This window comes from Schistocerca americana, chromosome 9 (genome assembly GCF_021461395.2).
Source record: "Schistocerca americana isolate TAMUIC-IGC-003095 chromosome 9, iqSchAmer2.1, whole genome shotgun sequence".
Classification (NCBI taxonomy): Eukaryota; Metazoa; Arthropoda; class Insecta; order Orthoptera; family Acrididae; genus Schistocerca; species Schistocerca americana.
In genome coordinates this window covers 174,131,880-174,144,527 of record NC_060127.1, presented here as the reverse complement: position 1 = coordinate 174,144,527, position 12,648 = coordinate 174,131,880, and the positions used below count along the sequence as shown (strand labels likewise).

General features: G+C 42.3%; 1 protein-coding gene across 1 annotated transcript in view; it reads right to left on the bottom strand.

The window, feature by feature from the left end:
* The window catches only part of LOC124550787 (ammonium transporter Rh type A-like), a 192,509-nt gene that overhangs the window by 18,552 nt on the left and 161,309 nt on the right, over positions 1-12,648 (bottom strand). The window contains exon 6 of the mRNA XM_047125510.1: positions 8,182-8,319. Coding sequence (XP_046981466.1) covers positions 8,182-8,319 — 138 coding nt within the window. The remainder of the gene's footprint in view (positions 1-8,181; positions 8,320-12,648) is intronic.

Genomic DNA, 12,648 nt, shown 5'->3' with positions numbered 1-12,648 from the left:
GAATTTTGCACAGAGCACAACATAATCATAACTAACACTTGGTTTAAGAATCATGAAAGAAGGTTGTATACATGGAAGAACCCTGGAGATACTAAAAGGTATCAGATAGATTATATAATGGTAAGACAGAGATTTAGGAACCAGGTTTTAAATTGTAAGACATTTCCAGGGGCAGATGTGGACTCTGACCACAATCTATTGGTTATGACCTGTAGATTAAAACTGAAGAAACTGCAAAAAGGTGGGAATTTAAGGAGATGGGACCTGGATAAACTAAAAGAACCAGAGGTTGTACAGAGATTCAGGGAGAGCATAAGGGAGCAATTGACAGGAATGGGGGAAATAAATACAGTAGAAGAAGAATGGGTAGCTTTGAGGGATGAAGTAGTGAAGGCAGCAGAGGATCAAGTAGGTAAAAAGACGAGGGCTAGTAGAAATCCTTGGGTAACAGAAGAAATATTGAATTTAATTGATGAAAGGAGAAAATATAAAAATGCAGTAAGTGAAACAGGCAAAAAGGAATACAAACGTCTCAAAAATGAGATCGACAGGAAGTGCAAAATGGCTAAGCAGGGATGGCTAGAGGACAAATGTAAGGATGTAGAGGCCTATCTCACTAGGGGTAAGATAGATACCGCCTACAGGAAAATTAAAGAGACCTTTGGAGATAAGAGAACGACTTGTACGAATATCAAGAGCTCAGATGGAAACCCAGTTCTAAGCAAAGAAGGGAAAGCAGAAAGGTGGAAGGAGTATATGGAGGGTCTATACAAGGGCGATGTACTTAAGGACAATATTATGGAAATGGAAGAGGATGTAGATGAAGATGAAATGGGAGATATGATACTGCGTGAAGAGTTTGACAGAGCACTGAAAGACCTGAGTCGAAACAAGGCCCCCGGAGTAGACAATATTCCATTAGAACTACTGACGGCCGTGGGAGAGCCAGTCCTGACAAAACTCTATCATCTGGTGAGCAAGATGTATGAAACAGGCGAAATACCCTCAGATTTCAAGAAGAATATAATAATTCCAATCCCAAAGAAAGCAGGTGTTGACAGATGTGAAAATTACCGAACTATCAGCTTAATAAGTCACAGCTGCAAAATACTAACACGAATTCTTTACAGACGAATGGAAAAACTAGTAGAAGCCAACCTCGGGGAAGATCAGTTTGGATTCCGTAGAAACACTGGAACACGTGAGGCAATACTGACCTTACGACTTATCTTAGAAGAAAGATTAAGGAAAGGCAAACCTACGTTTCTAGCATTTGTAGACTTAGAGAAAGCTTTTGACAATGTTGACTGGAATACTCTCTTTCAAATTCTAAAGGTGGCAGGGGTAAAATACAGGGAGCGAAAGGCTATTTACAATTTGTACAGAAACCAGATGGCAGTTATAAGAGTCGAGGGACATGAAAGGGAAGCAGTGGTTGGGAAGGGAGTAAGACAGGGTTGTAGCCTCTCCCCGATGTTGTTCAATCTGTATATTGAGCAAGCAGTAAAGGAAACAAAAGAAAAATTCGGAGTAGATATTAAAATTCATGGAGAAGAAATAAAAACTTTGAGGTTCGCCGATGACATTGTAATTCTGTCGGAGACAGCAAAGGACTTGGAAGAGCAGTTGAATGGAATGGACAGTGTCTTGAAAGGAGGATATAAGATGAACATCAACAAAAGCAAAACAAGGATAATGGAATGTAGTCTAATTAAGTCGGGTGATGCTGAGGGAATTAGATTAGGAAATGAGGCACTTAAAGTAGTAAAGGAGTTTTGCTATTTGGGGAGCAAAATAACTGATGATGGTCGAAGTAGAGAGGATATAAAATGTAGGCTGGCAATGGCAAGGAAAGCGTTTCTGAAGAAGAGAAATTTGTTAACATCCAGTATAGATTTAAGTGTCAGGAAGTCATTTCTCAAAGTATTCGTATGGAGTGTAGCCATGTATGGAAGTGAAACATGGACGATAAATAATTTGGACAAGAAGAGAATAGAAGGTTTCGAAATGTGGTGCTACAGAAGAATGCTGAAGATTAGATGGGTAGATCACATAACTAATGAGGAAGTATTGAATAGGATTGGGGAGAAGAGAAGTTTGTGGCACAACTTGACCAGAAGAAGGGATCGGTTGGTAGGACATGTTCTGAGGCATCAAGGGATCACCAATTTAGTATTGGAGGGCAGCGTGGAGGGTAAAAATCGTAGAGGGAGACCAAGAGATGAATACACTAAGCAGATTCAGAAGGATGTAGGTTGCAGTAGGTACTGGGAGATGAAAAAGCTTGCACAGGATAGAGTAGCATGGAGAGCTGCATCAAACCAGTCTCAGGACTGAAGACCACAACAACAACAACAACAAGACTTTGTCCGGTGAGTTTATTTGTGTCACCATTTCGCGAAAGTGACTTAATTCAAATGCTATTTCCGCAACACCCTCTGTTCGGGAACTTGGGGGGAAGCGCTTGGCGTGCGAGGAATGGTTTTTCTGGTGCCGTCCCTAGCTGATACGGCGGACTCCAGCCCCTAACCACACAAAGGACGTGCAGAGGTCACACGTAGCTGGTCGATATGCCTCTCTCGTGACCGGTCGTCTTCCCTTTGTACCCTGGCACCTCCTGTGCGTCCCATCACTGAGCGACAAGGCGGTGCCCTGTGTGTCATTCCGACGGTCAGGCACGGATCGTGTGAAGCACAAAAATACGCAAACGATAACATTATCTACCGAAAACGTGATAAATTCCTGACAGTTATAGCCCTTAACTAACGTGCCTGTCCATCATAACTAGGGAAACGCTGTAAAATAAATGAGACAATTAAATACTTCGAAAAATACGCATCGTACGAAAAAAAACGTTCTAGGTAACAAAGTAGGCTAATATTAGTAAAGGGGACATCTCGGAACAACTTTGTATTTTCACACGGGAACCCCCACCATTTTTACTGCATACCCATTCTTGCATACCCCATGAACCATGGACCTTGCCGTTGGTGGGTAGGCTTGCGTGCCTCAACGATACAGATAGCCGTACCGTAGGTGCAACCACAACGGAGTCGTATCTGTTGAGAGGCCAGACAAACGTGTTTTTCCTGAAGAGGGGCAGCAGCCTTTTCAGTAGTTGCAAGGGCAACAGTCTGGATGATTGACTGATCTGGCCTTGGAACACTAACCAAAATGGCCTTGCTGTTCTGGTACTGCGAACGGCTGAAAACAAGGGGAAACTACGGCCGTAATTTTTCCCGAGGGCATGCAGCTTTACTGTATGATTAAATGATGATGGCGTCCTCTTGGGTAAAATATTCCGGAGGTAAAATAGTCCCCCATTTGGATCTCCGGGCGGGGACTACTCAAGAGGACGTTATTATCAGGAGAAATAAAACTGGCGTTCTACGGATCGGAGCGTGGAATGTCAGATCCCTTAATCGGGCAGTTAGGTTAGAAAATTTAAAAACGGAAATGGATAGGTTAAAGTTAGATGTAGTGGGAATTAGTGAAGTTCGGTGGCAGGAGGAACAAGACTTTTGGTCAGGTGAATACAGGGTTATAAATACAAAATCAAATAAGGGTAAAAAAGGGGTAGGTTTAATAATGAATAAAAAAAATAGGAGAACGGGTAAGCTACTACAAAAAGCATAGTGAACGCATTATTGTGACCAAGATAGATACGAAGCCCACGCCTACTCCAGTAGTACAAGTTTATATGCCAACTAGCTCTGCAGATGACGAAGAAATTGATGAAATGTATGATGAGATAAAAGAAATTATTCAGGTAGTGAAGGGAGACGAAAATTTAATAGTCATGGGTGACTGGAATTCGTCATTAGGAAAAGGGAGAGAAGGAAACATAGTAGGTGAATATGGATTGGGGCTAAGAAATGAAAGAGGAAGCCGCCTGGTAGAATTTTGCACACAGCATAACTTAATCATAGCTAACACTTGGTTCAAGAATCATGAAAGAAGGTTGTATACATGGAAGAACCCTGGAGATACTAAAAGGTATCAGATAGATTATATAATGCTAAGACAAAGATTTAGTAACCAGATTTTAAATTGTAAGACATTTCCAGGGGCAGATGTGGACTCTGACCACAATCTATTGGTTATGAACTGTAGATTAAAACTGAAGAAACTGCAAAAAGGTGGGAATTTAAGGAGATTGGACCTGGATAAACTGACTAAACCAGAGGTTGTACGGAGTTTCAGGGAGAGCATAAGGGAACAATTGACAGTAATGGGGGAAAGAAATACAGTAGAAGAAGAATGGGTAGCTTTGAGGGATGAAATAGTGAAGGCAGCAGAGGATCAAATAGGCAAAAAGACGAGGGCTAGTAGAAACTCTTGGATAACAAATGTGTGTGAAATCTTATGGGACTTAACTGCTAAGGTCATCAGTCCCTAAGCTTACACACTACTTAACCTAAAATATCCTAAGGACAAACACACACACCCATGCCCGAGGGAGGACTCGAACCTCCGCCGGGACCAGCCCCACAGTCCATTACTCCTTGGATAACAGAAGAAATATTGAAGTTAATTGATGAAAAGAGAAAATATAAAAATGCAGTAAATGAAGCAGGCAAAAAGGAATACAAACGTCTAAAAAATGAGATCGACAGGAAGTGCAAATTGTCTAAGCAGGGATGGCTAGAGGACAAATGTAAGGATGTAGAGGCTTATCTCACTAGGGATAAGATAGATACTGCTTACAGGAAAACTAAAGAGACCTTTGGAGAAAGGAGAACCACTTGCATGAATATCAAGAGCTTTGATGGGAACCCAGTTCTAAGCAAAGAAGGAGAAGCAGAAAGGTGGAAGGAGTATATAGAGGGTCTATAAAAGAGCGACGTACTTGAGAACAATATTATGCAAATGGAAGAGGATGTAGATGAAGACGAAATGGGAGATATGATATTGCGTGAAGAGTCTGACAGAGCACTGAAAGACCTGAGTCGAAACAAGGCCCCGGGAGAAGACAACATTCCATTAGAACTACTGAAGGCCTTGGGAGAGCCAGTCCTGACAAAACTCTACCATCTGGTGAGCAAGATGTATGACACATGTGAAATACCCTCAGACTTCAAGAAGAATACAATAATGCCAATCCCAAAGAAGGCAGGTGTTGACAGATGTGAAAATTACCGAACCATCAGTTTAAGAAGTCACAGCTGCAAAATACTAACGCGAATTCTTTACAGACAAATGGAAAAACTGATAGAAACCGACCTCGGGGAAGATCAGTTTGGATTCCGTATAAATGTTGGAACACGTGAGGCAATACTGACCCTACGACTTATATTAGAGGAAAGATTAAGGAAAGGCAAACCTACTTTTCCAGCATTTGTAGACTTAGAGAAAGCTTTTGACAATGTTGATTGGAATACTCTCTTTCAAATTCTGAAGGTGGCAGGGGTAAAATACAGGGAGCGAAAGGCTATTTACAATTTATACAGAAAGCAGATTGCAATTATAAGAGTCGAGAGGTATGAAAGGGAAGCAGTAGTTGGGAAGGGAGTGAGACAGGGTTGTAGCCTATCCGCGATGTTATTCAATCTGTATATTGAGCAAGCAATAAAGGAAACAAAGGAAAAGTTCGGAGTAGGTATTAAAATCCATGGAGAAGAAATAAAAACTTTGAGGTTCGCCGATGACATTGTAATTCTGTCAGAGACAGCAAAGGACTTGGAAGAGCAGTTGAACGGAATGGACAGTGTCGTGAAAGGAGGATATAAGATGAACATCAACAAAAGCAAAACGAGGATAATGAAATGTAGTCAAATTAAGTCGGGTGATGCTGAGAGAATTAGATTAGGAAATGAGAGACTTAAAGTAGTAAAGGAGTTTTTCTATTTAGGGAGTAAAATAACTGATGATGGTCGAAGTAGAGAGGATATAAAATGTAGACTGGCAATGGCAAGGAATGCGTTTCTGAAGAAGAGAAATTTGTTAACATCGAGTATAGATTTAAGTGTCAGGAAGTCATTTCTGAAAGTATTTGTATGGAGTGTAGCCATGTATGGAAGTGAAACATGGACGATAACTAGTTTGGACAAGAAGAGAATAGAAGCTTTCGAAATGTGGTGCTACAGAAGAATGCTGAAGATTAGATGGGTAGATCACGTAACTGATGAGGAGGTATTGAATAGGATTGGGGAGAAGAGAGGTTTGTGGCACAACTTGGCCAGAAGAAGGGATCGGATGGTAGGACATGTTTTGAGGCATCAAGGGATCACAAATTTAGCATTGGAGGGCACCGTGGAGGGTAAAAATCGTAGAGGGAGACCAAGAGATGAATACACTAAGCAGATTCAGAAGGATGTAGGTTGCAGTAGGTACTGGAAGATGAAGAAGCTTGCACAGGATAGAGTAGCATGGAGAGCTGCATCAAACCAGTCTCAGGACTGAAGACCACAACAACAACAACTCTGGAATTACAGGGCTTTGGCCTGAAGAGATGTACCTGGACTAAATTAAACCGTATCAGAACGGACCATGCAAGATGCAATGCATACAAGTACAAGTGGGGTCTATGCGGCTCACCAGCCTGTGACTGTGGAGCACCAGAACAGAACGTCCGCCATATTACTGAGGAATGCCCCTTAAGAAGATACGCCGGACCTGTCTCTGATGTTATACAGTGTGCCACAAAAAGGTACGGCCAAACTTTCAGGAAACATTCCTCACACACAAAGAAATAAAATATGTTATGTGGACATGTGTCCGGAAACGCTTAATTTCCATGTTAGAGCTCATTTTAGTTTCGTCAGTATGTACTGTGCTTCCTCGATTCACCGTCAGTTGGCCCAATTGACGAGAATCCGTACGCGATTGTGCAATCACGTTAACACAGATTTTCTGTGAACGTTTGGGCAGGCGTTGTTGGTGATTTCTTGGTTGGGCCCCATGTTCATCCACCTACGCTCAATGGAGCACGTTATCGTGATTTCATATGGGATGCTCTACCTGTGCTGCTAGAACATGTGCCTTTACAAGTGCGACACAACATGTGGTTCATGCACGATGGAGCTCCTGAAAATTTCAGTCGAAGTGTTCGTACGCTTCTCAACAACAGATTCGGTGACCGATGGATTGGTAGAGGAGGACCAATTCCGTGGCCTCCACACTCTCCTGACCTCAACCCTCTTCACTTTCATTTATGGGGGCATTTGAAAGCTCTTGTCTACGCAACCCCCGGTACCAAATGTATAGACTCTTCGTGCTCGTATTGTAGACGGCTATGATACAATACGCCATTCTCCAGGGATGCATCAGCGCATCAGGGATTCCATGCGACGGAGGGTGGATGCATGTATCCTCGCTAACGGAAGACATTTTGAACATTTCCTGTAACAAAGTGTTTGAAGTCACGCTGGTACGTTCCGTTGCTGTGTGTTTCCATTCCATGATTAATTTGATTTGAGGAGAAGTAATAAAATGAGCTCTTACATGGAAAGTAAGCGTTTCCGGACACATGTCCACATAACATACTTTCTTTCTTTGTGTGTGGGGAATGTTTCCTGAAAGTTTGGCCGTACCTTGTTGTAACACCCTGTATATGGGAAACCCTCTGCTTTGGATTGGCTATGCAATCTAGATATTGAGCTTTAAATATATGAATGACTTTCTAGTCAGGCTTGCCAAGCTTTTAACGTGTAATTATGTTGTCTTGAGTGTTTGTACTTTACCCTTTTGTGCTATTGCTTGTTTTTTACATATGTACTATTTACACATTGTTTTGTTTTGTACATTTCGTTTACATATTGTTGTACTTATATAAAATATTGTCGCTGTATTGCCATACGCAAAATAAATAAATAAATAACTGAAATTCCAATTAGCAGCAGCAAGACCAGAAAGAGCGATCAGATCACAAGGAACAGGAGCGAACACGGAGATTGACGGACGGACGGCACTCGGCGAAGCACAAGTACAGCGATGTAAACACTGAAGTGCAGCGCAACAACCAACAGAGGCCACTCGCTAGCGCGGCTGAAACGTAACTGGACCACGGGTCACACATTTAGTTTCAACAGAACCTTCACTACTTGAGTCCTACTCGCACTTGGCCAGTTTTTATGTGAAAAAGGCTCATATGTACCCTAAAGACTAAACATTTATTACGCATTTCTGAAAATGGCACGAACGGTGTCCGGCTCTACGAGACGACAGTCGTGTGGGCGTTACCTGGAGGTAGGTGTAGCTCATGGAAGAGACGAAACCGGACACCAGGCCCACGCCGATGGCGCCGGCAGGGTGGAGAACCATGTCGCAGCTGGCGCCGACCGCCACGCCTCCAGCCAGCGACGCGTTCTGGACCTGGACCTGGACACCGCAGGCAGACACGGAATATGTAGATACATCGATCTGACGGTTTCATAACTCACCAGTACACCGCCGATACGTTAAAGAGTGAAACTCTCGTGTATAAAATAGCTTCAAACATTTGATTTCTTTACAAACGAGTTAATGTGATAAACACACTGACGGAAAGAAATCACAGTACCAAAAATAATTAATATAGACTAATGAAGATCAATTTGGATTCAGTAGAAATACTGGAAAACGTGAGGTAATACCGACCTTACGACTTACCTTAGAAGAAAGATTAAGGAAAGACAAACGTACGTTTCTAGCATTTGTAGACTTAGAGAAAGCTTTTGACAATGTTGACTGGAATACTCTCTTTCAAATTCTGTAGGTAGCAGGGGTAATATACAGGGAGCGAAAGGCTATTTACAATTTGTACAGAAAGCAGATGGCAGTTATAAGAGTCGAGGAACATGAAAGGGAAGCAGTGGTTGGGAAGGGAGTGAGACAGGGTTGTAGCCTCTCCCCGATGTTATTCAATCTGTGTATTGAGCAAGCAGTAAAGGAAACAAAACAAATATTTGGACTAGCAATTAAAATCCATGGAGAAGAAATAAAAACATTAAGATTCGCCGATGACATTGTAATTCTGTCAGAGACAGCAAAGGACTTGGAAGAGTAGCTGAACGGAATGGACAGTGTCTTGAAAGGAGGATATAAGATGAACATCAACAAAAGCAAAACGAGGATAATAGAATGTAGTCGAATTAAGTCGGGTGATGCTGAAGCAATTAGATTAGGAAATGAGACACTTACACTAGTAAAGGAGTTTTGCTATTTGGGGAGCAAAATAACTGATGATGGTCGAAGTAGAGAGGATATAAAATACAATGGCAAGGAAAGCGTTTCTGAAGAAGAGAAATTTGTTAACATCGAGTATAGATTTAAGTGTCAGGAAGTCGTTTCTGAAAGTATTTGTATGGAGTGTAGCCATGTATGGAGGTGAAACATGGACGATAAATAGTTTGGACAAGAAGAGAATAGAAGACCACAACAACAACAGCAATGAAATTTTGGAAATAATTTGCCTAAGTAACATATTTAAGTGTTTCACACGTAAACCCCACAGATTTCGGATGATAGGACAACGAGTGTCGTTACTATTTTTCGTGATTCTCAGGCTGGCAACCAACAGAAATCATCGCCGGCCGGTGTGGCCGAGCGGTTCTAGGCGCTTCAGTCTGGAACCGTGCGAGCGCTACGGCCGCACGTTCGAATCCTTCCTCGGGCATGGGTTTGTGTGATGTCCTTAGGTTAGTTAGGTTTAAGTAGTTTTAAGTCCCAGATGTTAAGTCCAATAGTCCTCAGAGCCATTAGAAACCATTTGAACAGAAATCTGCGACGTTATTTAAGATGAAGTATCAACATTCACAAAAGCTATAGCTGACATGAATTCAATGTAAGATCTTTACAAAGAAATGAGTTGTTTTGACCAATTATATTTGTTTTCCAGAAGACATTGAAGAAATTGGTTGTGACCTGAGTAGTGGTTTTGTTGATGACGACATTGTCGTCGGGCCCGACTGTCATTAAAAACGTTCACTCCTTTTGGAATGATGTGTGTTTTTCGAACATTATCCGACATTTCTTTCGTCCAATCTATTTAAAAAATCGTTCAGTGCGATGGCTTCGAGTAAGGCTTTTACTAATCTTATCAGAGCTTGAGAGTTGCAGCTTATCATATTCATTACCTTCCAACTCCTTTTCGAATAAACTGTGTTTTTCGAACTTTATCCTACATTTCTTTCGTGCAATGTATTTAAAGAATCCTTCAGTGCGATGGCTTCGAGTAATGTTCTTATTAATGTTATCAGAATTTGAGAGTTGCAGCTTATCATATTCATTACCTTGCAACACAGACATTCACGCATCTCAGTACAACCTTGTAATGATTTCTGAGTGTCGAAGACTTGTCTGAGTAGTAATATTCTGCACTTAATGTATCTTATACCAATTTTTTTCTGCATTTGGGCAACTAACAGATTTACGACGTAATGTTTCGTTACCGACAAGTAAATTTTTTTCAGATTTTCATAACGTTCTCAAGATTGAAATTTTCTTCAGAGAAATTATATTTACACATTAATTGACGGAAATCCACTAGGAAAACAGATTTTCATACGGATAGTTGTGATTTTTTTAATTCATTTTTTATTTTTTCAAATGTCGTCCACTTTGCGCTACGCTATAGTAATTTGAAAAACGTTTTTTTGGTAAACTACTATTAAACTTCATTCCAAATATCAGACGTATTTCCATGATACAGATAAATAAAATTTGTTGACGTCTTTGAAAATGATAAGACGTGACTCGAAAAATTTCTGAAATTTGTATTTTTTGGTTTAGAGTAATGGAAGGTATAGATTTTATGTGGATATTTGCCGTGTTCCTATAAGTCAAAAATTTTCGTCATGGACCCTTGTGCTACAAGTAATCATTCGGCTTTAAAACGCACTAATTTCTGGTAAGATTATCGTCCCGTATGACTATCAATTAATTACCAGGACAACCATTCCATTGTTACGGAGTGAATGTGAAATAATCGTGTTTCGCTTATGGACAACCATCTGTAATGTGTTGGACAGTCATGAAACTAGTTCGTCTTTGCACGCGAAATCAAAACATTAAATTTACACTGATGAGCCAGAACATTATGGCCACCCACCTAATAGCCAGCATGTCCATCTTTGGCACGGATAACATCGGCGACGCGCCGTGGCATGGAATAAAAAGGGGCCTTGGTAGATCCCTGGAGGGAGTTCGCACCACATCTGCACACACGTCACCCATTTCCCGTAAACTGCGGCGAAGGGGGCGATGAACCCTGACGCCATTTTCAGTCACATCCGCGATGTGTTCGATCGGGTACAGGTCTGGCTAGTTGGGGGCGCCTGCAGATCAACTGGAACTCGCCACTGTGTTCTTCGAACCACTTAACACACTCCTGGCCTTGTCACTTGGCGCATTATCTTGCTGAAAAATGCCACTCCCGTCGGGAAGCATGATCATCATGAAGGTGTGTGCCTGGTGTGCGGCCAGTACAACACTCCATGGCCATCATGGTGCCTTGCACGAGCTCGTAGCTGCCCACGTGAATGTTCCCCAGAGCGTAATGGATCCGCTGTCGGCGTGTCTCGTCCCACAGTACAGGTGTCAAGGACTGTTCCTGTGGAGGATGACGGATTCGCGCCCTCTACGAGGTGCATTCAAGTTCTAAGGCCTCCGATTATTTTTCTCCGGACTGGAAAGAGATAGAAACATGCGCATTGTTTTAAAATGAGGCCGCGTTCATTGTCAATACGTCCCAGAGATGGCAGCACCGTACGGCAGATGGAATTTTACCGCCAGTGGCGAGAATGAGAACTGTTTTAAATACTTAAAATGGCGACGTTTTCCTTACTTGAACAGCGTGCAATCATTCGTTTTCTGAACTTGCGTGGTGTGAAACCAATTGAAATTCATCGACAGTTGAAGGAGACATGTGGTGATGGAGTTACAGATGTGTCTAAAGTGCGTTGGTAGGTGCGACAGTATAATGAAGGCAGAACATCGTGTGGCAACAAACCGAAACAACCTCGGGCTCGCAGAAGCCGGTCTGACGACACGATCGAGAAAGTGGAGAGAATTGTTTTGGGGGATCGCCGAATGATTGTTGAACGGATCGCCTCCAGAGTTGGCATTTCTGTGGGTTCTGTGCACACAATACTGCATGACGAGCTGAAAATGCTAAAAGTGTCATCCAGGTGGGTGCCACGAATGCTGATGGACGACCACACGGCTGCCCGTGTGGCATGTTGCCGAGCAATGTTGACGTGCAATGACAGCATGAATGGCGCTTTCTTTTCGTTGGTTGTGACAATGGATGAGACGTGGATGCCATTTTTCAATCCAGAAACAAAGCGCCAGTCAGCTCAATGGAAGCACACAGATTCACTGTCACCAAAAAAAATTCGGGTAACCGCCAGTGCTGAAAAAATGATGGTGTCCATGTTCTGGGACAGCGTGGGCGTAATCCTTACCCATTGCGTTCCAAAGGGCACTACGGTAACAGGTGCATCCTACGGAAATGTTTTGAAGAACAAATTCCTTCCTGCACTGCAACAAAAACGTCCGGGAAGGGCTGCGCGTGTGCTGCTTCACCAAGACAACGCACCCGCACATCGATCTAACCTTACGCAACAGTTTCTTCGTGATAACAACTTTGAAGTGATTCCTCATGCTCCCTACTCACCTGACCTGGCTCCTAGTGACTTTTGGCTTTTTCCAACAATGAAAGACACTCTC